Source organism: Anopheles cruzii, chromosome 3, assembly GCF_943734635.1.
Source record: "Anopheles cruzii chromosome 3, idAnoCruzAS_RS32_06, whole genome shotgun sequence".
Classification (NCBI taxonomy): Eukaryota; Metazoa; Arthropoda; class Insecta; order Diptera; family Culicidae; genus Anopheles; species Anopheles cruzii.
The window spans coordinates 59,038,897-59,065,427 of NC_069145.1; the positions used below are offsets into that span (position 1 = coordinate 59,038,897).

Below are 26,531 nucleotides of genomic sequence, written 5' to 3' on the forward strand. Positions count from 1 at the left end.
AAAGGGAAAAATATGTCTCCCATAATGCCATCATCAATCTATACTAAGAATCGGATCAACGGTCCCCGAGCGAGACTCTCCGGCGTGACACACCACGCGTTGATGATGTTTGCGTGTTTGTTGATGATTTTGTAAATTAGTTTACCTTTCCGAAGCACCACCACCCATAAGCACCATTACGCACGTGTTCGAAGCACTCGAAATAGTTTTTAGTAACGCAAAACACTTACGCTGATCGCTTATTTGCTTGTTTTCTCTCCCTCTCTCTCGCTGCTTTCTTTTCAAATATTTTCCATAGATTCCCAAATCGTTCGCGGTATGTTTTATGGTACTCGACTCGCCAGCCAACCAACCAACCTAACAAGCCGGGTGCGGGTCCTCACAGAAACTTCAGCTCCCCCTCAGCGCGCATCGGTACACACTTCCCATCGGTGGAAAGTGTTTTCCAACTGTCCAACAGCGGCCGCCGAATGGGACGCGGTTGGAAATGCGTTTTGTTTTTCTTCTCTGATCGCTCCAAAAGACCCGCGCGATTAATCAATCAATCAATCAATCATAAGTGTGTGTGTGCACGTATTATGCAGCCTATGCTCCACCGGGCCGGGAATTTTGCCCGCTTTTGCCACAAAATTAGTTTCCCTGGTTGAGGTGGTTTTTTTCTCTCGCCTCCAATGGTTTTGTTGGCTCCGGTGATCTCACTCTCGAGGGCCGATCGAGCACCGAGCGATTTTGAGAAGGGAAAATTGAAATTCCACTCAGCCACCTTTCCAAAGCGCAGTCTGCTCGTCTTCGGCGGGGCCAAGGCGTTAGTTAGGTGGTTTTGTTGTTTTTGTTTTGGGTCCTCGCTCGACGGGACTTGTGTTGCGTAATTGATGCGCAAAAATGTCGGTGTCTGGCGCCTTGTAACTGGCGCTGTGTGGCTCCGCGGGGTGCGCTGCGTAGAAGCTGTGGCGAAGATAGAATGGGAGAGAGCCGGGGCACGGGCCCTGTTCGGCCCGCAATTGCGCCAACACCGGCGCTTAAGCCGGGGCGTGTCAAATGCAATTTACCTCAAGCTGTGAGTTTTGCCACGCGATCGATCGCCCGAGGTCCGCCGCGGGATACGTATGCGGTCGTCCGCGGACGCGCTTATGCAATCCATCGGCCGGCGAAAGTAGTATCATACTTTGCATTTAAATGATCAGCCACCGGGCAGGCCCGTGGCTCATCAGTGCCGCTATTGTAGCATCAATTTACCGGGTGTTGTTTTCCGTGTTTATGCCACACCGTCGCTGCCATTCCCCCGTAGAATAGACGTAGCTGGTTATGTTTTGATAAGGAAGCATCATAAATTTCAGATAATTTTTTGCACCAATTGTACTAAGCAACATGAGTATGAGTTCTCAAATAACTTCTCCCACAAATCTACAACCGTTTGCTAGAAAAATACTCAAATGTTTCCATATGCCACGTAGAAAGTTGGACCAAATGCTCCGAATGAGTGTCAGTGCCAGGGGTCTACAATTTCACAAGCGATGTAAAGCGATACCCACATCGAAAGTAATGCTCACCGGACGGCAAACGGTCAAATTGGACGACCTTATGGGCTCTGGCTCGTGGTTCGCAGCGGCCGGGGAGATAATTACTGGTCTGGCCCAAGGATTTACCGTCGCTTTGGCGAGGTGAGTTTTCACTGCACTCCGGTGTGGTCACTAGCTGTAGTGGACACGACACGTAACGACGTTGACTGGCGGCCCACCTGTCGGCCAGAAGTCGATCGGTTTCGTTATTATTATACCCGTCGGCTGCCCTTCAGCGGCCGTCATAGATCCAGGCGAATCACGTCAATTACTGGTACCATGATCGTACACTCGAGCCGCGATCCGCCCGCTTTCTGAACCGCTCGTTATTCGTTATACGGCGCATCTCATCTTTTGTGAGTAACGCAAGAGAAGGTCTACCACAAGTGCGGATTATGGTGCGGATTTAACTGGATTCGGTGTGGAGATGTTAATAAGATGACAACAGTAAAAGGATGATGGTTCCACTGGATGGTTGAAGTGAAGACTGGCGAAACTCTCGTTGCATTGAAGTCACTGACGGCCTACACTTGCTTGCTGACCTCATCGCTGACCTGTATCGTTTCAATGGCTCGGTGAACGGTCCAATTAAACAAGTCCGAATAAGCTAGAGATCGCTGTCCTTGGCAGTCCTTGCAAACGAGCCGCGCTAAGGCGACTTCTTCACTACGCCAATTGACCCATTTGGTGTGCTTAACCGGTCGAGCCATCTTTCGAGCAAATGAACGAGCAGACAAGTTCGACAAAACAAACAGCAAACCGAGCGAGGATGGTTGGTTCCCGGAGAAGATGAGCTACGTAACGTTCACCGCACGGCCACGTAACTCCCGGCGGTCGGCCCGGTCCGACCCGGAGAGGTCTTGAAAGTGAATGCAACCGGAGCGTTCCCAGCGTGCGCACCGCGAAGACGAACTCAAATAGGCTCATCACGACAGATTCGGGCCGGTGTAAGGCGAATGGAAATAATAACCGAATGGCTTCAATTTACCTGGTCCCGGGCGTGCTTTGGGACGCATTAAATTAATATTCATTTGATGAATTTAATGAACCCACCCCGGACCCGAACCCGGACCCGGGCGCAGGAAATGCGACGCCCGGCAATGGTTATAATCATCTCGTGGGATTGGCCCCCAGGGCCCATTGCGTTCCGGAACGGAAAATTCAATTGCGGTAAATTCCACCGCCCAGCGCCCACACCACGGACGGACGGACCTAACAATATTCGATCGCCGCGCCGCGCACAATGATCGTTGTTCAATGAGAGAAATGGCGCGGCCGGCCGCGAAGAAAGTCCGCACCAAAACGGGGCCGGCTGTCGGAAGGGGCAGATGACGAAATTGAGTGTAGTCCGAGGAGTCCGGACTCCGAAAGCTCTTAAAAATCCGCTCCGGTGGTGAAAGACAAAGCCTCACATTCATCACGCGGACTGGCCAGCCGGAGAGAAGAATAAAATTCCGCGGCCGGCCAGCCCGGACATGTGTGTGTTAGGGGGGGCGACGCGCGCAGTATAACAAAATATCCTACGCACTCCGAACCGCCCGACATCCGGTCCCCGGGTGTGCCCGAAAGCAATCAGCCCGCGAAAGGCGCCGCCGCCACCGTAGTCCAGAGAAGTGAAAGTATCCTCGCGGACCACACTCGTGAGTGGCACCATGGAATGCACGGACGACGGTCCGTGTGGATGGATGGCCGGACCCGGAGATGTCCAGGACAAGATGGAACGTGCGCGTGCGCGAGCCCGAGCGCACTTTGAAATGATGCAATGGAACGCGCACCCAAAACAAAAAAAAGGCAACCCACAACAACCGTTGCGGTTATTATTTGGAATGAAATGTGTGCCCCATAATTCGAATTGGGTGGACCGTGTGCACGAGTCGCCTCGATCGATAATGATCGCGCACGTTCCAGGCCGCCTAACTAGTGGTGCTGCTGCAGAGAATGATTATTGAGTGGGTAATGATCCTGAATTCTGGACTCGATTCGTTGTTCGACTGTCTGGTTCGAGTGTTTTGCCAGGAATATGGGCCAGTCTAAGAGCAATGAGAAGATGTTAATACATTGCCATTTGGATGGTTATGGTGAAAAGCTAAACTGTAGAAGAGCTAGCCACTTATCACTTGTGTAGGGAAAAACAATGGAAAGGTAACTCGTGTCTAGGAATCTCAGAAACTCTAGGTAAATATGTCTACACCGGACACTTCTCAAAACTGACGAAAGTTCCACAGACAAAACTGAGTAAATAACTGGAATATCTTTATCGTTTCAAGTTACCTCTTAAGTCAACTCTGCATGCCTAATTAAATTCCACTTCGTCACTTTGTCTCGCTTGTTGTCTATACCGCTAAGGTATTACGCCGCTGTCATCAGAGTGAGGATGAAAAGTGTGCCATGACTACTAAAGATGGTCACAGCCATATTGGAATTTGTTTTAACAATGTTTTGTCACTCACAAAGTCGTAACATCTCGGCTACCTCAAGGCGGCACTGTTTTTGAACCGAACCGTTTGAACCGTTGTGGGCGAATTTAATCATTGTTAAATGCTGTGTTCAGATGAGCGCCCGCAGATGAACCGGCCGGAGAGTGTTCCAAATTAGTTTGGTCACAAACAATGGTCGCTTAGTGTGGGCGAAAAGTAATAGAAAGTTACCGGACCGGACACGAAAATTGTTCATTTAAAAAAGTCAGCTATTTGTTGGCTCGAAAGACACAGTTTGAACACGAAACGGACGGGCTGATGCGACGGGCCGAACAGGACATTCAATAAAACAGGGAAATCTAGACAAGTGATATGTAACTGGAGCGATTTTTGGGACGATGGATTTACAGTGGAAGGACATAGCAAAACTGGCCAAATAACTGGTCAAATAACTGGCCTGACAGAAACAATGCCATTCACATTATTTTACCAGCAGAAAGTTTAATTTTAACAACCAAATTCTTTGTTTTTCCTTCTCAAAGTTTTTGAACAGTGTGCCCGGTCATTTGGAAGCCTATTTCGAGCTAATCTTTATCTTTCCTAGTGGTTTTATAACGCGGTTTGTTTCACGATAATCCAATTTCTCTCAATCTGGCAAAGTTCGAAGGTGTTTGGAGGATTTGACATTTGAACTAAACATTTGAATAAAATGCAGCAACCTTTTTGGTAGCTTATCTTTAGCGTTTAACATAATGATTCTTCGTGCTTAAAGCTTTGTCTTTCTGTGACTCTTTTTACATACAATCAATAAAATCACGATGTAATGCGGCCGCTGCTTATCTTTACGTTACGATTGGGTGCTCCAAAAACCTTATAACATTTCGATCCAGCTGTTTGCTCCACTTTTCAAACACAAGAATCGTATATTTTATCCTTTCGGTCATCGTCTTCAATGAAGCGTCCCAAATTAGGCCCAATCATCCTGGGGATTTGATTACGTTTGGAGTAAAAGTTATACTTTCGCGTACATCTTTTACTCGAGTACCAACAAAGTATTTATCAACAGAGGGTAGTTTGAGTCATTTACTGTGTCAAGTTTGATATAGCTACTAATTATTGGTTGTTGCAACTTCCAAGCAAAACCCAATAGGGACATTAAACTGTTGGATGGGAAATTCGAAATCGGCTCAAGTAATCGAAAGATGAAAAAACGATAAATCTGCATAGATGTGAACCTATGTACGTAGCGAATGCATGTTGCCGCGGGAAGCCACAGCCACGCGTTACGTGTGTCCGCATTGATAAATTCGTTCGCCCATCATTTCATCAGCATCACCATGTCGAGCGTGTGCCATTCGCATTGTTTCTCGTGGCACCAACATGGTTCTGGCCGCACGACGCGCACGTAAAAAGTCATCAATCTCGGGCGTTTACGTTGGCAACGTTCTCTCTCATCGCCTTCATTCAGCCGGAGCCGTTATGACACGTTTGCGTCACCGGCGGGCCTACAGCCATCGACGTCAGTATCAGCAGAACCAGGAACACCCAAGCCAGGCAGTACCAGCAAGACGCGGTTGCGAAACCAAGACCCAGCGCACTTGCGCACCAACTTCCCACTGGCTGTCGTAACTGGAGCAGCCCGATCGAGTCCAATTGTTCCGATTCTGGTTGCGTGGTGCGCTCACGACGTCTCTCCGGTCTCCGGTCTCGCTCTGATGTAACTTATTGGGCTTCGGGGTAGCTGGCAACTTCCTCTTTTCGCGCGCGCGCCCGCGGTGCCAGATGAGTCGGGAAAACCCTTTCTCACCGACACTTCCTCTCCTAGGGGCTTCCCATGGGGCGGGCAACACAATTGACCATCGTGTGCCGCCTTTCGTACGCATTCCGCGAGCAAGTTACGTCGGCGCGTAGGTCTCATCCGGCGTCGAGTGGATGAGCTCGAGAAGCGCTTTGGTGCAATGGGCCCCGGAAAGCCGCGTGGTTACGTCACGTGCCTGATCATCGTTTTCCGAATTTTCGGATCCTCCACGGTGGCCCCGAGTTTGAGATCTGGCCGCACTGGGTCACGATGCAGCACGGTTTGTTTGTTGACTCGCGGTCGTAAAGAGGGTCCACACGGCGTTGTGTAAGCCGTAAGCGACGTGTCCATGAAGAAGACACGGTACACGATCGCTCGAGAGCTCCTGTCCAGCTCGGGGGGTCACCTCGATGGTGAAAGGATCCTCTTGGAGTGTTGGATCTTCGCGAGGCAACCCTGACGCAATCGAGCATCGTCCGCAAATGTGTGACCTCCTTTCGTGTCGTTAAACTTCTACCATCGCTTTGCCGTCCCCTTCCGCAGGTACCGCCACCACCGAAGGCGCAGCGGCGCCAGCTGACCCAACAGCAGCAGACGCACATTCTGAGCGACATTCAGAAGCACCAGCATCGGTTCAATCTGCACCAGAACCAGCGCCAGCCGAACGTCTTCATACAGCCCTCGATCCAGATCCCGGTCCCTCCGCAGCCCCACGTCCGACCTCCGCCACCATTCGGTTCCCCTGCCTCACACTTCCCGCCACAGCCGAACGCACACTTCCACCACTCCAACAACCTACACTCGGGTCCGCAGGCGCAGAACAGTTTTAGAGGGCCGCCGCCGCCGCCACCGTCGGCCGGACAGGCCGCCAACCGTCCAGGAGTTAACTTTGGAGCCCAAGTAAATCGCTACTACTTCCAGCACCACACACAGACCACGTTCATTCCAAATTTCTTGCAAATCTTGCAGACGCAGGACACACGCCTCCCGCCGCAGCAGCGGTCCGTACAGAACCAGCTGCAACAGGCACAGTTCTTCAACGGACCACCTCCTCCACCACCACTCCCACAGCAACAGCCCCCACAACCACAACAACAACAACAACTGCAACACGGGCCCGTGCCCCTTAACAGCCAACAACAACAACAGGCGCCCTTCCTGAACAGCCTTGACCACACGTTCGGCGCCACACCCAACCGACCCACGCACCTCACTCAGGTTCCCTTCCTGCCACCAAACCCCTCGTTCGGCGGTTCCAGCGCCGGTCAGGTTCGGTTCCCCAGCCAAGGTTCGGTGGTTGGGCAAAATCTCGCCCAACAACAGCCACTGCAATCGTTCCCGGGCCAACAGTTGCCGCATCCGGCGGCATCTCCTGCCTTCAAACAATCGTCCTTCAGTCAGCCGGCCTTCCACCACCATCACAACCACCACGCGGCCGCTCAGTTCCCTCCGCTCAACCAGCAGCAGCAGCAGCAGCCGCTGACCAACGGCTTCCAGCAGTCGCAGCAACTTCCGAAACTGCAACCGAGCATCCAGTTTGTGCCGAACAACATTCCAGCGTTTAGCAGCCCGCAGTCGGGTGGCGGTGGCGGATTCCCGCAGGCTCAGGCCCAGGTGCAGGTGCCCTTCAGCGGGCAGCCCCAGTTCGCGTTCGGTGGACTTCAACAGCAACAGCAACAGCAACCGTTGAACTACCAGCAACAGCAGGAACTGGAGAACCGCCTCAAGGAAGAAGGTGACCGAATCCGGGAGCTGCAGGAAAAGCAGAAGGTCATCCAGAAACACGAGCAGTTCCTGCAGAAACAGTACCAGAAGCAGCAGGCCAAGGTGCAGCAACTGCACCAGGAGTTCCTGAAGAAGCAACAGAAGATCCTCCAGCAACAGCAGCAGCAGCAGCAGTACGATCAGCAGCAACAGAGGACCGTCGTGCAGACGGGCGTTAGATCGCGCGAGGTTCTCCCATCCGAGCGGACACTCTTCGAGAAGGCTGTCAAACTAACGAGCCCGGAATCGGATACAGCACCAGCCGCACCCAGCACAAGCCACCTGTCGGTGATTCCGCTCAAACCGAACAGCAAGAAGGACTACAGCAGCATCACCCAGTCCGATCTGGACGTGCTCTTGAGCTCGAACCGGCAGAACCTGTTCCAAACGATCAAGGCCGAGACGGTTAAGCCCACCGCGGGTAAGGTGGCCAAACCGACGAAGGTGAAGTCAACGAAGGCGCTCGGACGGGACGAACTGCTGAAGCAGCTGAAGCTTGCGCTGGCCGAAACGACCCCCGATCTGGGCGGCAAGAACTACAGCTCCACCGATCTGGTGCTGCCGAACGGGGAGAAGGTTCAGGTTATCCGTACGACCGATCCGGAGATTATCAAGCGTGCCAACGCCAACTCGGAGGGTGTGCTGACGCAACAGCTCGAGTCACCCACCACCCCGAAGCCGCTCTCGTTCGAGGACATCGCCCGGAGTGGGCTGCTACCACCCGGAGCCGACTTTGAGCTGATCAAACAGACCGAGGACGGCCAGATCCAGGAGGTAGCGAAGATTCCGCCTCAGAAGAAGGTCACTTTCGTGTACCTCGAGGAGCAGGACGATGGCTCGTACAAGGTGCAGGGTGTTAAGGGTAGCGGCGATAAGGAAACGAAAACATCCGGTGCCGATGTGGACAGCATCCTCAAGCGCATCAAGAACGGTGAAATCCAGTTGCCCCCTTCGTCGGTGTCGAAGTCGGCGGGTTCCCTCATCTTGGATGAGCCCCTGACGACGACCACTCCACGCCATCAGCCGATCAAAAAAACAAACTCCGTTACCATCATTCCACACAGCACTCCGATCGAGAACCAGCCTTCGACTTTGTTTGTATCCGGCAGTACGGTGCAGCACACGGCTACCCCAGGACCGGCGACCATCTACGCATCCACGGCGTCCCCGTCCAGTCCGAGCTCCGTCACGGCGTTCGCACCCAGCGCGTACTCCGGCAGCACTCTACCCCAGCAGACTTCGGCCCGGCTCTCGACACCAGCCTCTGCGCCAGGGTACTTCGCAGCCGACAGTACGGCGCGGTTCTCGGAGCCCAGCTCTGTGTATACCCCGGCGGCCACCACGGCCATTCCTGCCCCAGCACCAGCTACACCCGCCCCGAGCATCTATCAAACCCAAGCGAACACGGAGAAATACTACTCCGATACGACCGGAGCCGAACAGCAGCAGACGGCCAGTACCTACCGCCAGCCTCACCACGTCAACCACAGCTTCAAAGACGTTGGACCAACGGCCTCCGCTTCCGAAACTGTCACCCAACAGCAGCAGGACAACACACCGACACCGACCCAGCAAACCCAGCAGCAGCAGCCATCGCAGCCGTCGGACAGCGGTGCGCAGCCGGATCCGCAGAACGAACTGCCAGCCATTCTCAAGAATAACGGACTATTTGCCATGGCCAAATACCTCCGCCAGTCTGGACTCGATACGATTCTGAACGAAACCGGACCGTACACGATCTTCGTGCCGACCGACAAGGCCTTCCGGAGTCTCCTGGTTCAGCTGGGCGGACCCGAGAAGGCAGAAGAGAAGTTCCGCAACAATCCGCGACTGCTAAGCGGGGTAAGTGCTCCGGGGTTGATCAACAATATTTCGAACCCTCGGCTCATCTTTGTGTCCTTTGTAGCTTCTGTTGCACCACGTCATTCCTGGGTCTTTCGAAATCGCATCGCTACAGGATGAGATGACCGGAGTGTCGCTGGCCGGAACCCAGCTTCGCGTCAACCAGTACAACATGCACGACTCCGAGTGGAATGATGTTAAGGTAAGGCCCGGGCCAAGGGAAACCGGTGTCTGTAACCCTCAGATCAACTCATTCTAACCGACTTCTGCCTCTCCTGGTCCCGAAAGGTAACAACCATCAACGGAGCAATGGTCGTCCCAGACAAGCAGGACATTGTGATTCCGCAGGGCGTGGCGCATGCCGTTGATCGTGTCATGTTCCCGCTTCCGGTCGGTGACATTCTGCAGACGCTGCAATCCGACCGTGAGCGACGCTTCACGCACTTCCTACGAGCACTGTTCGCATCGGGAATGTCGGATACTCTCCAGAATAAAGGTAGCTGCGGCCGTGGCGGTCATTGGTCACTCAGCGATGGACCTAACACATTGTTGTTCTGTTTCTTGGCATCAAACAGGTATCAAAACATACACAGTATTCGCCCCGACCGATGTCGCATTTGCTCACCTCACGGCGGAGGAACTTACCAAGCTAGTCACGGAAAAGGAGCCGGCCGAAGAGCTGGTCCGCAAGCATGTCGTCCCCGGGACACTGTTCACCGCTGGCATGCGCTTCTATCAGGTGAAGGACGCCATGGCGGAAGGTAAAACCGTCACGCTGCAGAAGAGTGGAGGTTAGTTAGTCGGCCGGCTGGCACCGTTTCCTTTACTGATATTCTGGCCCTTCCATTTTCGTAGGTAAAATTAAGGTCAACGATGGCTACCTGCAGACGTCCAACATCCCGACCACGAACGGTGTCATCCACGCGATTGACTCGCTACTGTAAGCAACTCGCTACCGACCCCCGGTTCCGGACGAACCAAACGCATAGATTCCGTGGTTTATTTATTACGAAACCGAGCGCGCCAACCATGGGCGCACCACTTAACGAAAGAAATCTACAAAATGCGGCATCAAGCCCCCCATCAGCTCCGCTTCGAAATTTGCATTCAGACTGCGCATCCGGATCCGGCTGCAAAGTATATGGGAAAACGGAAGAGGATCCAACGGCTGAATGAATTTAGCGGCCGTCGAGGCGCTCTTTGGAGAGAATGATTTCCTGATTCGCCGAGGATCGCCGCGAGTAGAGATGAAGGAAAAAATAACTTTCTGGTTTCTGGTGAGCTTCCCGGACAGTTTTGTTAATCGTTAAGTTTAACTGTTAATTTATTGGTTAAGTTTAGTACATTCGCAGCCGTTTTGTACGATTTCCCGCTTCCCGGTCCCACGACGAATTCGGGTGATCTTTGTAAATAATATGATGAGCAGTGTAATAAAGTAAACACTACTTTAGTACCCAGTAACGAGTGTGCCTTTCTCTGCCGGCGTTAAACACTTCCGAAAGAAAGTGCATCCAAGGGTTTACCACGGAAGCTGTGGTGCTCACATATTGCATACCTAGCAGGGGTTTAATTTGAAGCGCCACCTGAAACCGTTACGATTTCGAGATGCCCATAAGCACTATGAACGAAAAATACATCATTGTATTGAACACCAGAAAACGAAAGACTCCTATCAGTCATTAGCGATACTGTTTTATTTGTCCTTTTGATTTTCATGACCAATATTGTAATACTTTAATAATTATGTGTATATATCATCAATAACAGTTCAATAAATTGGTACCGTCTTTTCTTTCCCTATCTCCGTCCCCTTTTACCATTTCGATAATTTCCCTATTTGCCGACACACAACACACCGTGCTTCTCGGTTAGTATCTTTTAAAGAACCATAACCCACCGTCCAGATCTGCAGATACTTTTCTACTGATATAACTCCGGTGGAATCGTTTACACACTAAACACGCTTCTGCCTTTCCCCATCTGCCTCGCGCTGGGTCACTAAAACCGAACGAAATTCTTTCCGCTACTATCCGTAGCCTTCTGTTGGTGAATCTTGGTAAAAGACAAAATGGTTTTTTTTCTCATTATTCGCAACCTATTTTGCCTCCAATTAGTAGTATGACCGATGTGTGTGTACAACAACGCGTGGTTCAGTAAGCGTATTCGTAGTATATTATGTAGGAGTAGCTATGAATGATCGAGTGCCGCGAAATGTGTGTTCAAGATTCGAATAAATTGCTTCCATGGGTTTCCACGACTTCCCCAAGCTTTGGTTTTATGTGTGCTTGAACTATGCTATTTAAATTCACTTTATCGTATTCTTGTTAGTTTGTTCTTCGGAACTACTGATTACCACAGTGGGAAGCATCTCCCCTAAATGTACCCTTAAGCATTGTGTACAATAATTTCGAAACAACCTAATTTGGATTCAGAAACGTAAAAGTTGACTAATCCAATCAAAAATATAGTTTTATGCCAAGAGCGTGCCATAGAGCTGCTCGGTATACGCAGTTGTTGAGTTGAGTTGTTTGGTTCGGTAAAGTTGATAAACGTTCTACTTCAGAAGCTCACTCACCTCGCAACTCACAAGGTTTATGTTTTCCACACGGTAAGGGTAGAAAATGATATGTCTTCAAATTTTGGTAATTGTTTCGTAGTCCAATGGAAATCACTACAAGTCATCGATCTCGTTTTGCACCCTCAGGCAGTACAAAATATTGCACCTGCGCCCCAGAAAATGCTCTAAATGCGCTGGCAAAGCAAAGACAACTACTTCATGCTTTTGTGCGCCAAAGTTGGAAAAAGGGTAGCCACCCAAGTTTTCCATTTGAAACAAACTGGTAAAAAGCGAACTCCATAAGCCGGGAACGACGGAAAATTAGTGGTATAAATATATTTACAAATATCTACAATCAATGCAATACTTAATCGCTTTAATCCTCGCTATGTACAAATGATTTCGAAAGGCAATCTGTAAACTTCTGGCAAAACTTATCCTTTGTTAGAGACGCAGCGCGAACGTAAAAAGAGGCTTCTCGGCTTCTCAGCAGCAGAGCAAAGGGTCGTCGTCCTAGGTGAAGGGCTTTTTCACTACCAACACATTATCACTTCTTTCATCGGAACGCAATAGATAGGTAATTCGACAATAGTTGTTGCTTTTTGTTTTAATCTGTTTTCTTTGTTTCGTTACCTTAATATTAAGCTGTGGATGTGTATATATATATATATGTATATATTAGTAATCACAATACGGTTTTTCCACTATTTTACTCCAACATTTGCAAATTCCTCCATCGGTTTCTGCTCGCAACACACTCAGCTCTCGGTTTACAAGTCTGCTTCGTGAAGATAAGCGAGCGTTGTTTTTGTGGTGGTTTAGGTGTTGCGTATGCCCACATGCATATCTATTGTTGTATTGTTGCTGATAGCGAGCCGTTACTACCTTTCTCCAATCAGTTTCTACAAGGATTCATATTTCAGGGGCTGAACGTTTTCTCCTAGTGGTGTGTGCCATTTTCTAGGGGCCATTGGGTGTTGTATTCAGTTGCGCCGCGGCTTTGTGCAGTGATACTACTATCTATTGCCTACTAAAATATATGCTTTGTTCCATCGGTTTGGATTGCAGTTTAACGCAGCGGTGTCAATCTACGCACGGGAAGAAACACTAAGTAGCGCGCCCGTCTGAGGTTCGAAATTCCTCGTACACATCGAAAACGATACCAGAGACCAGAGACAGGCGGGGTATAGCTAGTATAAAACAGACGAACTAAACAAGTTCATTACATCTGGAATTCATACGGTAAAAGTACCTCCCAACGTCATAACAAATAATAAACGTTTAAATGGATTTCCGCTTCTAACATGAGAATGAGAAGAATATAAATTTACGAGTTTAAGCACATTCGCTCTTCTGAACGATAGTAACAGGCTCTAACAGCTACCGGCTCCGAGCGGTGCAAAACCATCCGAGCTCCCCCGCGCGGGATGAAGAAGCTCCAAGAGTAAAAATGCTACTGAGAATGTTTCGTTCAAGTGTAAGTACAGTGCTCCGTTTTCAAGTAACGTTGACGGTCTCTCCGTCCTTCCTCCGTCCGAGTGGAAAACAACACCTTTACCTTTTGCTCCACAGGCTTTTTGATTGATCTTTTACATCTCTACAGGCTTTTAACCGCGCTACCCCCCTTACTGCCGCCCCTTTGGCTTCCTCCTATGAACGCCACTCGCCACTGCGCCACAGAAAGGACAAGCACAAATAACAAACGAATTATTTAGATACCATTTAACTACCGTACGACTACTCCCACAGGAAAACGCAAACCAATTGAAGCACCAAGAGATATGGAAGAGCGTCGTTCTTCCGATCCGTCTCTTTTCGAGTCCCACACCGCACGGTCCTCCCAATCGCCCAAACTTAGAGGTGCACTTGGAACGATTGGGCCGGTGGCTTCGGTGGGGAAATGAACGGATTCGTGCTATGTATTTCTGGCTTCGCCACGTCGGCCACCCATTCGGCGTCGAACGGATCGCCGGCATTGAGCGACTTGGCGCGGCTGTGCAACGAAGGCGCACGCCTCGGCGACGGTGACACGTTCTTCACGATCTGTCCCAACCATTGCTCCGGGTTCGGTAAGGGCGAGACGGTTTCAACCGGAACCACTACACTGCTGCTAGTGGCGGCAGAAGGGGCGGCACTGACGGCTGCAATGGCTGTCGCAGTGGAGGAGCAATTGCTGCTACTGCTGAGTGTGTTGGTGCTGGCAGAACTACTATTGTGGTTACCTAGGGAGGACAGGCCTAGGGCTGGCGTTGACTGTCTGTTCAGTGGCGAGATCGAGCGCGGCGGAATGGTCGGTACGACGGATAGCGATTGGAGCGCGGGGGGCTGGATGATGGCTTCGAGCCCGGCCCTGGTAGCCGGAAGCCCGGGCACGTAGCCGATTGCATTGGAGGAGGTGAACGACGCTGGTGTCGCTACCAGTGCCGCGCTGGAAGTGATGCTCGTAGTAGTGGCCACCGCCGCCACCGAGGCAGCGCCCGCCGATTTGCTGTGCAGCTCTTTGCTAAGATAGAAATCGTCCGTATCGTTTCTGGTCAACAGCGAGAGGCCCTGGCTCAGCTCCTGGCACAGCTGGCTCACGGTGTCCGTGGGCTGTGGCGATACCTCCGGAATGGGCGACACGGTCGTGCGCTGCGGTGTGCCCGGCTCGAGGAATGCACGCTGCCGTTCGGCATTGGACGGAAGATCGTTTATCCGCAGCGACATCTGCCGTTTGAAGGGCGACGCTGACCCGATCTGCGTGAAGCCCCGGAAGCTGCCCTGGCGTTCCAGCATCGAGGGTGTGGCATGCGGTCGCTCGATCGCAAACGGATTGTACGGTTTCGAGGCGTTGCTGTTCGGTTGCGGAGCCACCACCGCCGTATCCGTCAATCGCTCCGTCATCGTCTGCTGGCGGAAAGAGCCAGTGCGCGTGAAGGTTGAATTTTTCATGTCGAACGTCATCGTCACACCGCACTCCTTGTCGCGCCGCTGCTTACGCTCGAGGCACACGGCAAACGCACAGCCCACGGCATGCGACAGCCGTTCGCCCGAGTCTTTGCTAGCCAGAAACCCGTGACACATCCACCGCCGCGTTGTACCGTCGCGGCAGATGTAGCTAAAGCCACGCTCGTGGTTGCGATCCGGTGCGCAGAACGATACTTTCTCGATCGTCTGATCCACGATCAGCCCCTTCGTGTCATCCTCGACCACTCGCAGTCCGTCGCCGCTCACATGCAGCTGCGCCCTTATTGCACGTCGCCGAGAGTTCTAAAATAGAGAGACAAGAAACCCATCAGTAAACCCCGTAACAAAATGATCAGTCGATCGGTCACTTACGCGCAACACCTTTAACGCCTCTTCGCACACCTGCATGCCACGAGATTCGAACACCTCGACGCAGCCGAGATACTTCACCGAAAAGGTGCAGGTTGCCGAGCGGACCGCCTGCTCGTCCGACTGCCACTGGTGCGGTTTGGCAGCCTCCGGTACCCGATCCTTGCGCCGCCGGAACGAATCGCGAAACGATTTCCGCAACCGATCCATCTTCTTTGGCGACCGTTTGCTCTGTCGGAAGGAGGCCGATTTCTGTGCGCGACATCGCGAGAAACGGAATAAAATATTAGAACGCGAGCGAAACAATGAATAATTCAATCTAAAGCAAGTTGTGTGTGTTTGTGTGTGCTAGTAGCGAGATACGAGAGGATACACCAAACCACCAAACTTGATAAATATGCTACGGAATGGAGCATTCGGGGCAGTAGTACTAACCGTATTTTTAACGTCTCCATACGTTCCACGAGTGAACCCCCGTTCGAGGGGTTCGTGCGATGAATTGGAGTTCCCCATTGCGATATTCTATCACACGCCCTGTCGGAGCTTCCGTGCGTGTGTTTGTATGTAACCCCGGTTCAGGATAGCACCGGATAGGCTACTGGATGGTGGTAACCTAGCAACAGGGCCAACTTTTCACGCCTATTCGAAATCGTAGATTAGGTCGAGGTAGTAGGCCGTAAATTTGTAGACCGTGGTGCTTTTGCTTATCACACGTTTACAATAACTGTACAGTTCGATAAGTAGTAGTTTATAGTGTTGTGCCGTTCCACACGTTTCAATCGACACTCATCGGCACATCAACACCCGGACCGGTGATGGTTACCAATAGAAACGACACTCTGGTAGGCAACAACCACGCACACACACACACGGGCGCGTATGTGCACAATATGGATAAAAGATCAAGGACGGCTTTGGCGGAATGCCCGTGCGCTGTTGTGTAGTGGGGCGTCGAAGATCGTCCAACGTCCGCGCCGGAGGTCGACGATAGTTTGCACTTTAATTGACCCCAATGGGTGCCAATGTTTCTGCACGATCGCGTGGTTTCGCTCGCTGGAGAAGAAGAAGATGCATCTGTTAGAGACACACGATCGTATATCAGAGGATTAAACGCACAGCAAGAGAGCCGGGCCGTGTGTCAGTTGAAGGAGAACCTGAAGGAGTGTGATAACATTATCGCAGTGTAACCGCCGGTGTTTTCTGCACCCTAATTTATACATTTCGGTGTGCCTTGTGTTCTAGCAATGTGTGCATGATTCGCAATTAACATGCCCCTCCGCTCCCCCTCATCACGTGTATCCAGCGCCACGGTCGCACAATGGTGGCGGGATGATATGACTAATCCACGGCTCGATGGATTGTTGCGGCCACTAAATCAGAGCTGCCTTCTGTCTACCACAAACAAGATAACCACAGCGAGGGTGGGGACTAAGCAACAGCTCCCCAGAGGGCACCTCGACACGCATTCTGGGCACGATCCGCTTGCGCATGTCAGGCTGAGTCACCATAGTTACCGCAGTTGTGTGGTGATTGATAAACTGCATTTTCGAAAGTCCCTCCATAGGAGATGTGAGTTAATCTATGACTCATGCCACACACCACAAACCCCTTCGCTTTTTAGGGCTTTTCAGGCACCAGAAATCCGTGTTTTTTCTGCGGTGTCAAAGAACCAAAAAGCACTTCCGTCATCCAGCCAGCCAGCCAGCCACTTCCATTCTTCTTCGGTAACGAGATGCAGCCGACAGAAATGTATTTTTTAATGTGAGAAAATTAAATTCAAATCCACTTTTAAGGGCACTTTGGAACGCGAGGCGCGCGGTGAGAAAAGAAAAATAAATCACACGCACACAAGGCACGCACCCCGTCCGGGTGTTACTCCCCTCACATATGGGCTGCGTCGTGCCTTTCTTGTTTTTCTTTGTCACAAAAAAGTCCTCGTGATTTGTGTCCCCGGAGAGTCCTTCCCGGTTTTCGGGTCTAGTTTCCATCAACTCCCACACGAAAGGCACCGAAAGGCGGTGTAGTTTTTCTTCGATAGTTAATTTGGTAACATTAAAAAACAGTGCCACCAAAACTCACTTCTTCCCGCGCACTCACGACCCTGACACTCGTCCGTCACGACGACGACGACGGCCGTTCCGGTATTCTGGCGTGGAAGCTGCTGGTCTGGGTAAATAACAAAACAAAAAACCGCCCAGCAGCGGCCACCACATAACTCCGCGGCGCCTCTTCCACGCCTAACTGAGCTGACGACCGATTCGATAATAGCGTCGCGCCATACAGTCACTCTTCGTTGACGCTTGAGCATTAGGAACCAGATGGAGGGATTGGCGGGGGACCGCTGACAAACGGTACGGGGCGGCGCGGTACACCTCAACACAAATACGCACGCAGCGGCACAACAAGCCTCGCGAATGAGGCAGCCACCGCACACACGCACCGCTTCGTAAGTTCGACGCGACGCCGATCGCTGGAAGACAGCGCCGCGGTGTTGGTGAACGGTGTGTGCTCGGTAACGGTAACGGCAGCTGCTGCACCACTACCTTTATTACCTGACAGGTAACGATTGGCGGTTATCCGTCTCGCTCGCTACGATTCGTACCTGGGCCTGGTTCGCGCGGCTGGCCATCGTGTGTTCCGAAGGAAAATACCTTTGCTCGCTCTCTCTATCGACCAACCCGTGTGGCGCGGCGCTTGCAAAAACTTTGCTTTCCATTTAAGTAAACATCCCAGCAACCTACTTAAGGAGAAGCGAGCTGTCAAACGGATTCACCGTTCACTCTCCAGAGTACCCCTAAATTTGAACACTTATTTGGCCAAATTCCCTGTCAATCTGCTCAAAAAAGATTCTTTCCTTTTTTTAGCGCCAGCTCCGATTAAGGCACAAAAATTCTGCGTCCATTCGGTGGCATTCCCTTCCGTCTGCCGGCCACACTACTAATGGCACTCCATCGTCACGTCCGCGGCCGCCGCCGCCGCCGATAATGTGTTCCGGTGCGGAATCCCAGACGAAGAAAAATAGGCCGCCCCCTGCATACCTTTTGCGTAACGTGGCGGCGACGCTAGACCTTCTTCGTGCGCCACGTTCTGACCCACTCTACCAACCGTCGAGGCGACGCAAAAAGGACGACGACGACGTAGCTCCTTGGTGTTGGCCAGACTATGGTGGGTTGCGAGCGCTGGGCGAGATTACGTAAAAGGCAACCGGTCGACGTGGCAACAATGTTGCTGCCGACGAAATCAATTCGCCGATTGCCGACGACCGAGACCACCGTGCGCCTAACAAATGGCCGCTGCTTGCGGTTGTTGGTTGCGTCGTTCTCCGGCGTTGATATGCATATGCACAGAGAGAGAGCAAAATTCACACGTTTCTTGTAATCGCATGCTGGCAGACGGAGTGCCGTGGCTGACTGTAAGCCCCACTCTATTGCAAACTGCAATGGAGAATTGGTTTAGAAGGTTCCAATGCTATTGGTCAGACCTTTTCGCAATCAGCTCGCTTGGATTGGATTGATTGCAAAACGACGAACGAAGAAAAGGAGCAACACGCCGATTCGATTGAACAATCCGTCTGGGCGATGCATAGACTTTAGGAAACTATTGAACAGTAGTAACACAGAACGACTACCAGGCAAGTCTTTGGGTTAATAAAAAAATCCCTCATGCAAGGATTACGAAGGAAGAGATACCCCCGGAGCAGCAAGACTCCTGATTCCCGTGACAACAACAACACGGTCGGACGGTCCCAAGATTCCAGGTAGCTGGGAACAGCGTGCCGCATTTGATTAATCCTTTTCAGGGATCACCCAACTTCATTAGCAGAAAATTGTCCTCGTCTGCTGCGTGCTCTTGTTCCCTATCCGCGCGGGAACGTTTGTCACTCTAGGAGACATGAGATGGTTTCTCGGGGTTGGTGGTCATTCGAGTTCTCAGGAACATATCATGAGCTCACCGAAAAACTTGACGTTGACGAACTTCCCATGGCTCGTGGACTTGGGCAGATCGCCACCACCAAACCCCGAGCCAGCGAAGTAGGAGGAACCGGACCTCGGGACTAGCGACAAGCTCAAGTGAATCGCGTGGTTCGTTAATTTGATATTTCAAATATTATTTGATATATTCAAATGGAAACCGACCGACCGACCGAACCTACTCATCAGCATTTAGTTCCCAGCGCGCGCCGCGCCGTCGAAGTACGCACATAACAATGGCCACGTAAACCATTGGGCGAGAACAATAGTTCTGTTCGAGACCCGAAGAGTCAGTGCCCTCTCTCCGACACACACACACGGGGCATACGAATTCGCACGAAAATCCCAATCCTAAATTCCCACACACCGTCTTTCCGACGCGAGAAGGTCCCCGCCGCTCCGAGATCCGAGAAAACCCATCCGAGTTGTTTCTGTGCAGCAGCAGCACTTTCCCCTTCGAGACGCCGCTTCTTGTCCGAAAAGGGGGAACCGCGGGTCGAAGGGGTCCCTTTCTTAGCGGCAACGGCAGCTTGGTGGTCGGTCGCCCCTCTCTGAGAACGAAACTAAACCGAGAAGCAGAGGCATTCCTTTGGTCCTGTGCCTGTGGCTGTGCTAATTTATGCCCTGGGAAAATTTCACACTACCGTCTTCTTCTTCTTCTTCTTCTTCGTCTGCTGGCCTTCGCGATCCCAATTTCTTTGCTTTTATCGACCCTGTTGCTGCTGCCGGTAAAACCGAAGCTGGACGCATTTTAATCAAACTATTATGCTGATAATCGCTAGAGCGGGTCGCGGGAAGAATCGCGCGGAAACGCGCAAGAAGCAGCAGGATCAAGATCACATCACGGGAAGACCCGAGAAGATAGTATGGTGCGTGGTTATTGCACCGATATATATTATATTTTTACTTTTTCTCTACTAATGTGGACCAAGGTTGCCACAGCATTTGGTGAGGACCAAGGTCGCCACAATAGGCAAAGCTATTGTTTCTGCTCAGCCGGCTGGGCGGCCGACGGTTCACTGTCACTGAGACGAGCCAAAGTGGTCGAGCCACTACATGAGTGGCAGAAGAGCGAGAACCCCACAATTAAATGATGATACGTACGTCGAGCATAATTATTGAAAGTCGTCGACAAGAACGTGGTGATACCTAGACCTTTTGCCACGGAATGGGAGTCCGAACCGAGGATTGTTCGTGTCAACTTGAAGAACTTCGGAACTCTATCAGATATTGAAACGAAACGAAAATGGACCTCAACAGGCTCACTAGTAGCTTTCAAACCGCAAAGTTGGTTTGAAAGATTGTTTTCAACCAAAAGCCACCAGAGCTCCGCTCTAAATCACGGTCATCCGCCGGCCACCGGGTAAAGAATCAACATTTGTCCAACACGATAATGACTGTCAGCCAACACAGCGCTGTATCAGAAGATTGCAATCGCACGTTGGTAACATTTTTGACCGTTCCGCCGTTCCGCTCTACTGTGGACTCACACATCATGACGCCCGGTTCCCATGGGCTTGAAAGTTGGCCCCAGGTTGGGCGCCATTAGCGCGCGCGCGTCATGTGGGCATTTTTCCTCGATTTTCGGAAGGTTTGTGCTCGGGTTGACCGGTACCGGGAAGTGATCGCAAACCGAGGACACCCGATTACTGCGAGGGCCGGGAGCCCACCGTTCTGCTCAGCGGACCGCGACGCTGCCCGCGGACACAGCTCGCACATCCCATAGAGCACACAACACACACAGGATGGGAAACTCTCCTCGGTCGGTCTTACTTTCGTCGGTCGCCTGCATGGGCCACTGCGCGTCTGATGACACTCCCCAGTCATCGGCGCCCGGTATGACGTATTCGTTGTGCTTCGTTTCTTCTCGATTGCCGCAGGAAGCGCCGTACTTATCATCCGGTCAGTATTTTGTTGCGGTCAGTTTGTTCGCACGCAGCACAACATCCCACACCTTTTGGGGCTCACCGAACAACTCACCCAACACTCTGGTGGCCCCTCTCTGGTGTCTCTGGGAATGAATTCCTCAAACGGCAACGATGCTGTTGCTCAATTAGCCGAATTTAGTCAAATTCCTATTTATCATTGTAAACCACTTAACTCTTCCACCCGGGGAATGGTGCATTTTCCCACGATTAAAGCGCAGGGCACGTTTTGCTTTAATTTTCAGCCAAAAATTATCATTTTCCCATCAAATAATGGCTTAATAGCACAAGCACTCTCTCTCTTTCTCTTTGTCCACCTCTCGACATCTCTATCGCTTTCTATCGCTCGCTGGAATCTCAAGCAGTGCCCTTTCTCTTTCTTCCGATGATAAGAAACGGCCCCGGGATCGAGGCACGTTTTCGCCATCGCCGATAAATAACAATATTAAACCGAGCGCGCGCGCGCACGTGTCGCGCCGCGTACTTCCGGATTTGGCACGCCGTCGCTCGGCCCGGTAGGGCCGGCAAGAAAATCCTTTCCTACCATAGGGGGCGTCAAGAAGATAGTTAGGGCTGCTGCGTGCATTATTATGCTGATTATGCGATGGCGGCGGCGTCGCCGTCGTCGTGTCTCGCGCACTCCGTGGTTTCACGAAAGCCGTGAAACCGTGCTCATGATGTCGATCCTCTCCTATAGTTCGCCTGTCGGATTCTCACAGGACGTGAGAACCGCGGGCGCGGGTCGATACTTTAATCTAATCTCAATTACCCTCCCGTCTGGCATCAAGTATGCACAACCGAGAGCACTGGAAAAACAAATGCCCTTTCGCGCTCTGGGTCCTAGCGTTCTTTATTCATCACGCTTTTTTGTCACTCCGACACCACAGCGCGGTACAGAGGATTGGGTCAAAGGGGAAAAAACAACTTCACGAGAGCTTCCCGAGAGCACCACTTTGGCGCACGGAAGTGCTGCGGAAACTCTCAGTTATCGGGCGATTTAAATAGGGACCGCTATCGGGGAAACCGGGCCGGGAAACCGTCCGTATGGCACGTCGTAAATTTCGAACGAATTAATACCCGTGTCACATTAAGCTATCAATTCACAAAGCGCCCACGGAGCCAAGAAAATCAGAAATTTGATAGTAAAAACACTAAAACCCCCAAGACCCGGAAACCTCGAATGCGTAAGAAAGTACGCCACGCCACGCCATAGGGCCGCGCGTAGGTTTTCCGCACCCGATCCGCAGGGGGAGAGTTCCGAGTCCGATCCGATTTTCCATCGGCAAACAAAATAAATAAGCGTGGGAAATTCGACGGCGAGGGGTGTGCGTATTTAGCATCGATATCACGGGACACGGGAAACGAGGGTGGCCCAGCGACCGGACGGGTGGCGTTCCTCGGAGAGGGGTCCGCGCGGCCCACGAAGTGTTTCTGCTGCATCACTTTTTACCGGCCGACCGGCTAATTATTGTAATTGTACGAATGTGTGAGGTTGTGTTGCGGAAGAAACAATAATGGGGAGGAACACACTCAACCGGTCGAGAACTCAATTGGGCTCGCACCCGCAGCAGCACCGCTGCTGAACACGTAACGGTTATTAATGAGGTTGGTACTGCTCGAGATTAATATACGATGGTTAATCAAACAAATATGTGTCACTTCAGTGTTGCCATTCCCCGGCATTCCAGCAGCATCGTGGTGTATGCCACAGAACGGCGTTTGGTGATCTCACTCGGCAGGCATTGTGATGCGAGCATCTTCCCACGACCCTCCGTCGTGTGGTTAATCAATCACTGGTCACCCGAGGTGTTGTCTCGTAGCAATCTGGATCTTCAATATTTCGTTCGTTCACCTCGTGGCTGGACCCCGCTAGGGGTTCCAAGCCGGTGGGTGGCCAGCAAGCCGGGTGTATCGACGTCCACAACACACATGACAGAGCATTGACACCTCCGCTCGTGCTAGGTGCCTCCGGGTTTTCTTCCACGGGCCGGACAGCGCTCCAGTTGTGAGGAAGACGAACGGAGCCGATGCTTCACTGAGACACATCCCTGGCACCAATCGGATGTGTTGGTTTGTAATTGGCTTCACCAGCGACACCCTTCGAAGAACGTTTCACAGTCCAGAACCGGCCACACGGCGTAGAGAGCGCGACATGTGTCAAAGAAGAGGTGCTAGGCTCCGGAAATAAAGTCGGAAAATTCCATCCCATCCTGACGTATCCTGATGACGTTGCTCTCGATCAGCCTCTATAGGTTGGACTGCATCACGGCCTCAAAACATTGCGGCCACGTCGTGGTCCCCGTTCGACGGCCGTGATTTATTCCATTTCCCGTTTTCCACATTACTTTCCGATTACTTTTGGGTCAAGCTAACTGTACACAGACCCTTTGCTAGGGAGAGGAAAGAATTTCAATTCCTCTATCGGAGTGCCGGAGCTTCAATCACGTTTCGGTTCGACTCGCAATCCAAGGCCACATGGGTTCAAACAGAGCCAAATGAATGATGAAATGCGCTTCATTACAGATGTTGTTTCTTCGGCAGAGTTCGACGACCAAAGATGACTCATCCGCCCTAAGGCGGTGGCTCACATTTTGGGCGAAGTTTAGAGGAATCCGTCCTACCGTCGAAGAATCGATGAATCACCGAACGGTCAGCAGCAGCAGAGCAATCTAATCGAACGGCCGTGTCGACGTGTCCGTTACAATTCCAGTCGTCGATTTCATCAATCCGACCTCTCTTATACCTCCTCTGGCATGGATGGTGGATTCGTTTGCGAGTTCACCCTTTAAACGCCACGGAGAGGCCACGCTCGTTACGTGCTGCGCAAGGCGTTAATTGTGTTAATTAAACGGCTGGCACTGGTACTTGGCCACTTGGCCGTACGTACGTAACAACTCCTCCTAGAGCTGGAGCCCACACTATCTCGCTTAGTGGGTCCCGAATAGTTGCGCCTCGCGGGACCGACCGATACAAATGAGCGCGATGCTCTGGGGACCGATCGGTCCCTGGTGAGACCCCGCAGTCGGGTGCGCGGATTGCGATAATTAATTCAATTTCGCCAAGGACAGTTTCGCCCCACTGGAGCGAACAGCGGGGCCAGTGTGGGACCCATCCTTCAGCTCACATACCGTCGTCGCTCTACTGTCCGATTAGTGTTATTCGATTATTGAAGCACCGAGGCGAGAAAGAGTAAGATGAACCACTCCGCGTGCTGCTAGGAGCTACTGAAAGGAGGTGTCAATCTGGAATAATTAAACTTGGATGGTGTTTTTCATCGCCTTCAACGCACCTAATGAAAATTGGAATTGGCACGGGCAGTGCTTCCAAGATTTGCCGATGCGCAATGATTAAGACTCAATCATCAGTCACTAATGCAGGATTCAAGAGCCACACAAACGTTAGCTACATAGCCTTAAGCCTCGGGTACAGCAAAGTGGAGTCGAGGGCCATTTTATCGATTCTCCCGATTACAGTGTGCATATCACGAGGTAATAAAGTTGGCCACAGAATAATAAATCCGTGCTATCCATTGCGAGGCAATGCCTAATGCGATACGCCTCGCCGGAGTACAGTTGCGTGGCGGATTGCAGTTGCTGAATTGACCCAGAATCACCGGCATACCGGCCAGAGGTCCGTCGTGTGTGTGCGGTCAAAGGAGCACGGCCCCAAGAGCACCGCTATTTAACCTTGGGTTGGCTGCCATTATGGGCCGTGCCGTGGGGAAGTTATTTCGGCCCTCCTCCAATAACCGGCCGTCCAATGGGTGGTGGTGGTGGTGCTGCAGCCCCCCTAACTAGCCCGTTTTCCATCGGCTGAACACGTGCAAATCAGTGCGGAACCACTTGGCTCGGAACTCGGTATTGGCCGGTCGGCCAGCCATGTGTTTTGCCCAGTTGTTGGCTAATTGTTAGTTTTCACGCTGATGTGAGGCGACCGTGAGGAGGTACGCTCTGTGTACTGTTGTGGAGAGCCAATGACGCTGTAAGGAACATGTACAATTGGTACGATTGTTTCGATCGACGGTGCATGTGAGACGGCCCAGTCATGGGCGAAATCGAAAGGACACATTTCGTTGTGGTCTGAGCACTCGAATTCGAAGACATGCGTTTTCTGGGAATGCTTCAAAAAACGAAACTGGAAACAGATGGATGTTCACGATACAGTGGAAGCTCAAGCGTCAGCTGCTGGGTCTGTGGTCGTTCCCAACTTCACAGTGAGACTTCCGTTCCTGTTTAGGCACCAGTGTTTGTTAGGGATCGTGAACGACACGCGTGCTTGGGTAAGGGACGCAGATGTTCCCTCAGTTCTTTATGAGCCTCATTTCATCCGGCTCTTGCTTTGGGTCACCGTTTTCTGTTCGTCCTTCGTACCGGCGTACCACACAAATTCTTCACCACGTCCAGCACAAGCTACTTTTCTTTGCGGTTATCAGTTCTAAAAGAAGAGCAAAACGCCAAAGATTATCAATCGACCCGGGGGAGTAATGCAAAACATCAAAGCACCTAATGTTGACCACTTTTTGCAGAAAGGCTTGAAAATTCGGGCTTTTTTGTACAGTTACGAAACCGGTTAAGCAAAACATGGCACATACAAGGCGGCTTAGAACTTTGGCAGCCCCTTTTTGCGGGGACGAGCCTTTGATCCTTCCGGGAAATCCATCCGGCGAGAGTTGATTCAACCGGATATCGCAAACATCCCTTCACGGACAGGTGCCGGGGGACAGTACTTTCACTCTCGATTTGCAGCCACTTTCCGGTTTCAGCAATCACTTTTCTATGAACGGAAAACTAAGGGCTAAGACTGATGATTTTAATTGAGCTGGCAAACTGCCAATCCGAGGAGGTTCGCGTGGGTCCATTGAGACTTATGTTTGCGCAAAAGGATTCGCCAACACCCCAAAAAAATATCGTTTAAAACTATTCAAAACTAAAAACCTGGAAAAATCATGCTCATCATAACGTCCATACAGTATAATTTTGTTTGCCAACCAAACCCAAATTTTTAGGGGGTTTTCAGCAGCCTTACGTGATATTTGAACAACCCTTCATAACTCGCTTCTTGATGCTTGGAATACCGTCTGAATCATGGGGCTTTCAAGGTGAGAGCATAAAGAGTAAAGTGCCAACAAAGTGACGCAAACTTCACTTTTCGCACAAAGCAAGACATAATACCAAGAAACGCGCTTGCTGCTGATCGAACTGAAGACGAAAACAGCGACTTGAGAGGTGACCGAACGTAAAATACGTCTCCACCGACGGCCCAGGCGGACACAAACTGGTTTCCCGGCACCTCGCGGACCAAGGGGGGCCCACATTCCTGTGTCTCGCGCGCACGGTGGCCAGGCAGCGGCCTAACTCGTTTCCACTGGATCGTACGTCGAAGG

The 26,531-nt window shown here is 51.5% G+C and overlaps 2 protein-coding genes across 2 annotated transcripts in view; one reads left to right on the forward strand and one right to left on the reverse strand.

Moving 5' to 3' along the window:
- LOC128270692 (uncharacterized) overlaps positions 1–10,324 on the forward strand; it is a 39,602-nt gene extending 29,278 nt beyond the window's left edge. The window contains exons 2-8 of the mRNA XM_053008105.1: positions 6,318–6,674; positions 6,744–6,844; positions 6,908–9,380; positions 9,445–9,582; positions 9,669–9,876; positions 9,956–10,171; positions 10,236–10,324. Coding sequence (XP_052864065.1) covers positions 6,318–6,674; positions 6,744–6,844; positions 6,908–9,380; positions 9,445–9,582; positions 9,669–9,876; positions 9,956–10,171; positions 10,236–10,324 — 3,582 coding nt within the window. The remainder of the gene's footprint in view (positions 1–6,317; positions 6,675–6,743; positions 6,845–6,907; positions 9,381–9,444; positions 9,583–9,668; positions 9,877–9,955; positions 10,172–10,235) is intronic.
- A 2,808-nt stretch (positions 10,325–13,132) lies between these two features.
- LOC128270465 (protein numb) lies at positions 13,133–15,765 on the reverse strand. Its single transcript, XM_053007867.1, has 3 exons — positions 15,688–15,765; positions 15,256–15,504; positions 13,133–15,186 (listed from the first exon to the last, which is right to left on the reverse strand). The coding sequence occupies exons 1-3, from the start codon at positions 15,763–15,765 to the stop codon at positions 13,792–13,794; spliced, it is 1,722 nt and encodes a 573-aa protein (XP_052863827.1). The 3' UTR covers positions 13,133–13,791.
- Between the last annotated feature and the right edge of the window lie 10,766 nt (positions 15,766–26,531).

Coding starts and splice junctions, on each gene's coding strand:
- LOC128270465 (XM_053007867.1), bottom strand. CDS start 15,765: ATGGGGAACTCCAATTCATCGCACGAACCCCTCGAACGGGGGTTCACT. Junction 15,505..15,687: donor ATGGAGACGTTAAAAATACG/GTTAGTACTACT, acceptor TGTCGCGCACAG/AAATCGGCCTCCTTCCGACA. Junction 15,187..15,255: donor AGGCGTTAAAGGTGTTGCGC/GTAAGTGACCGA, acceptor TCTCTATTTTAG/AACTCTCGGCGACGTGCAAT.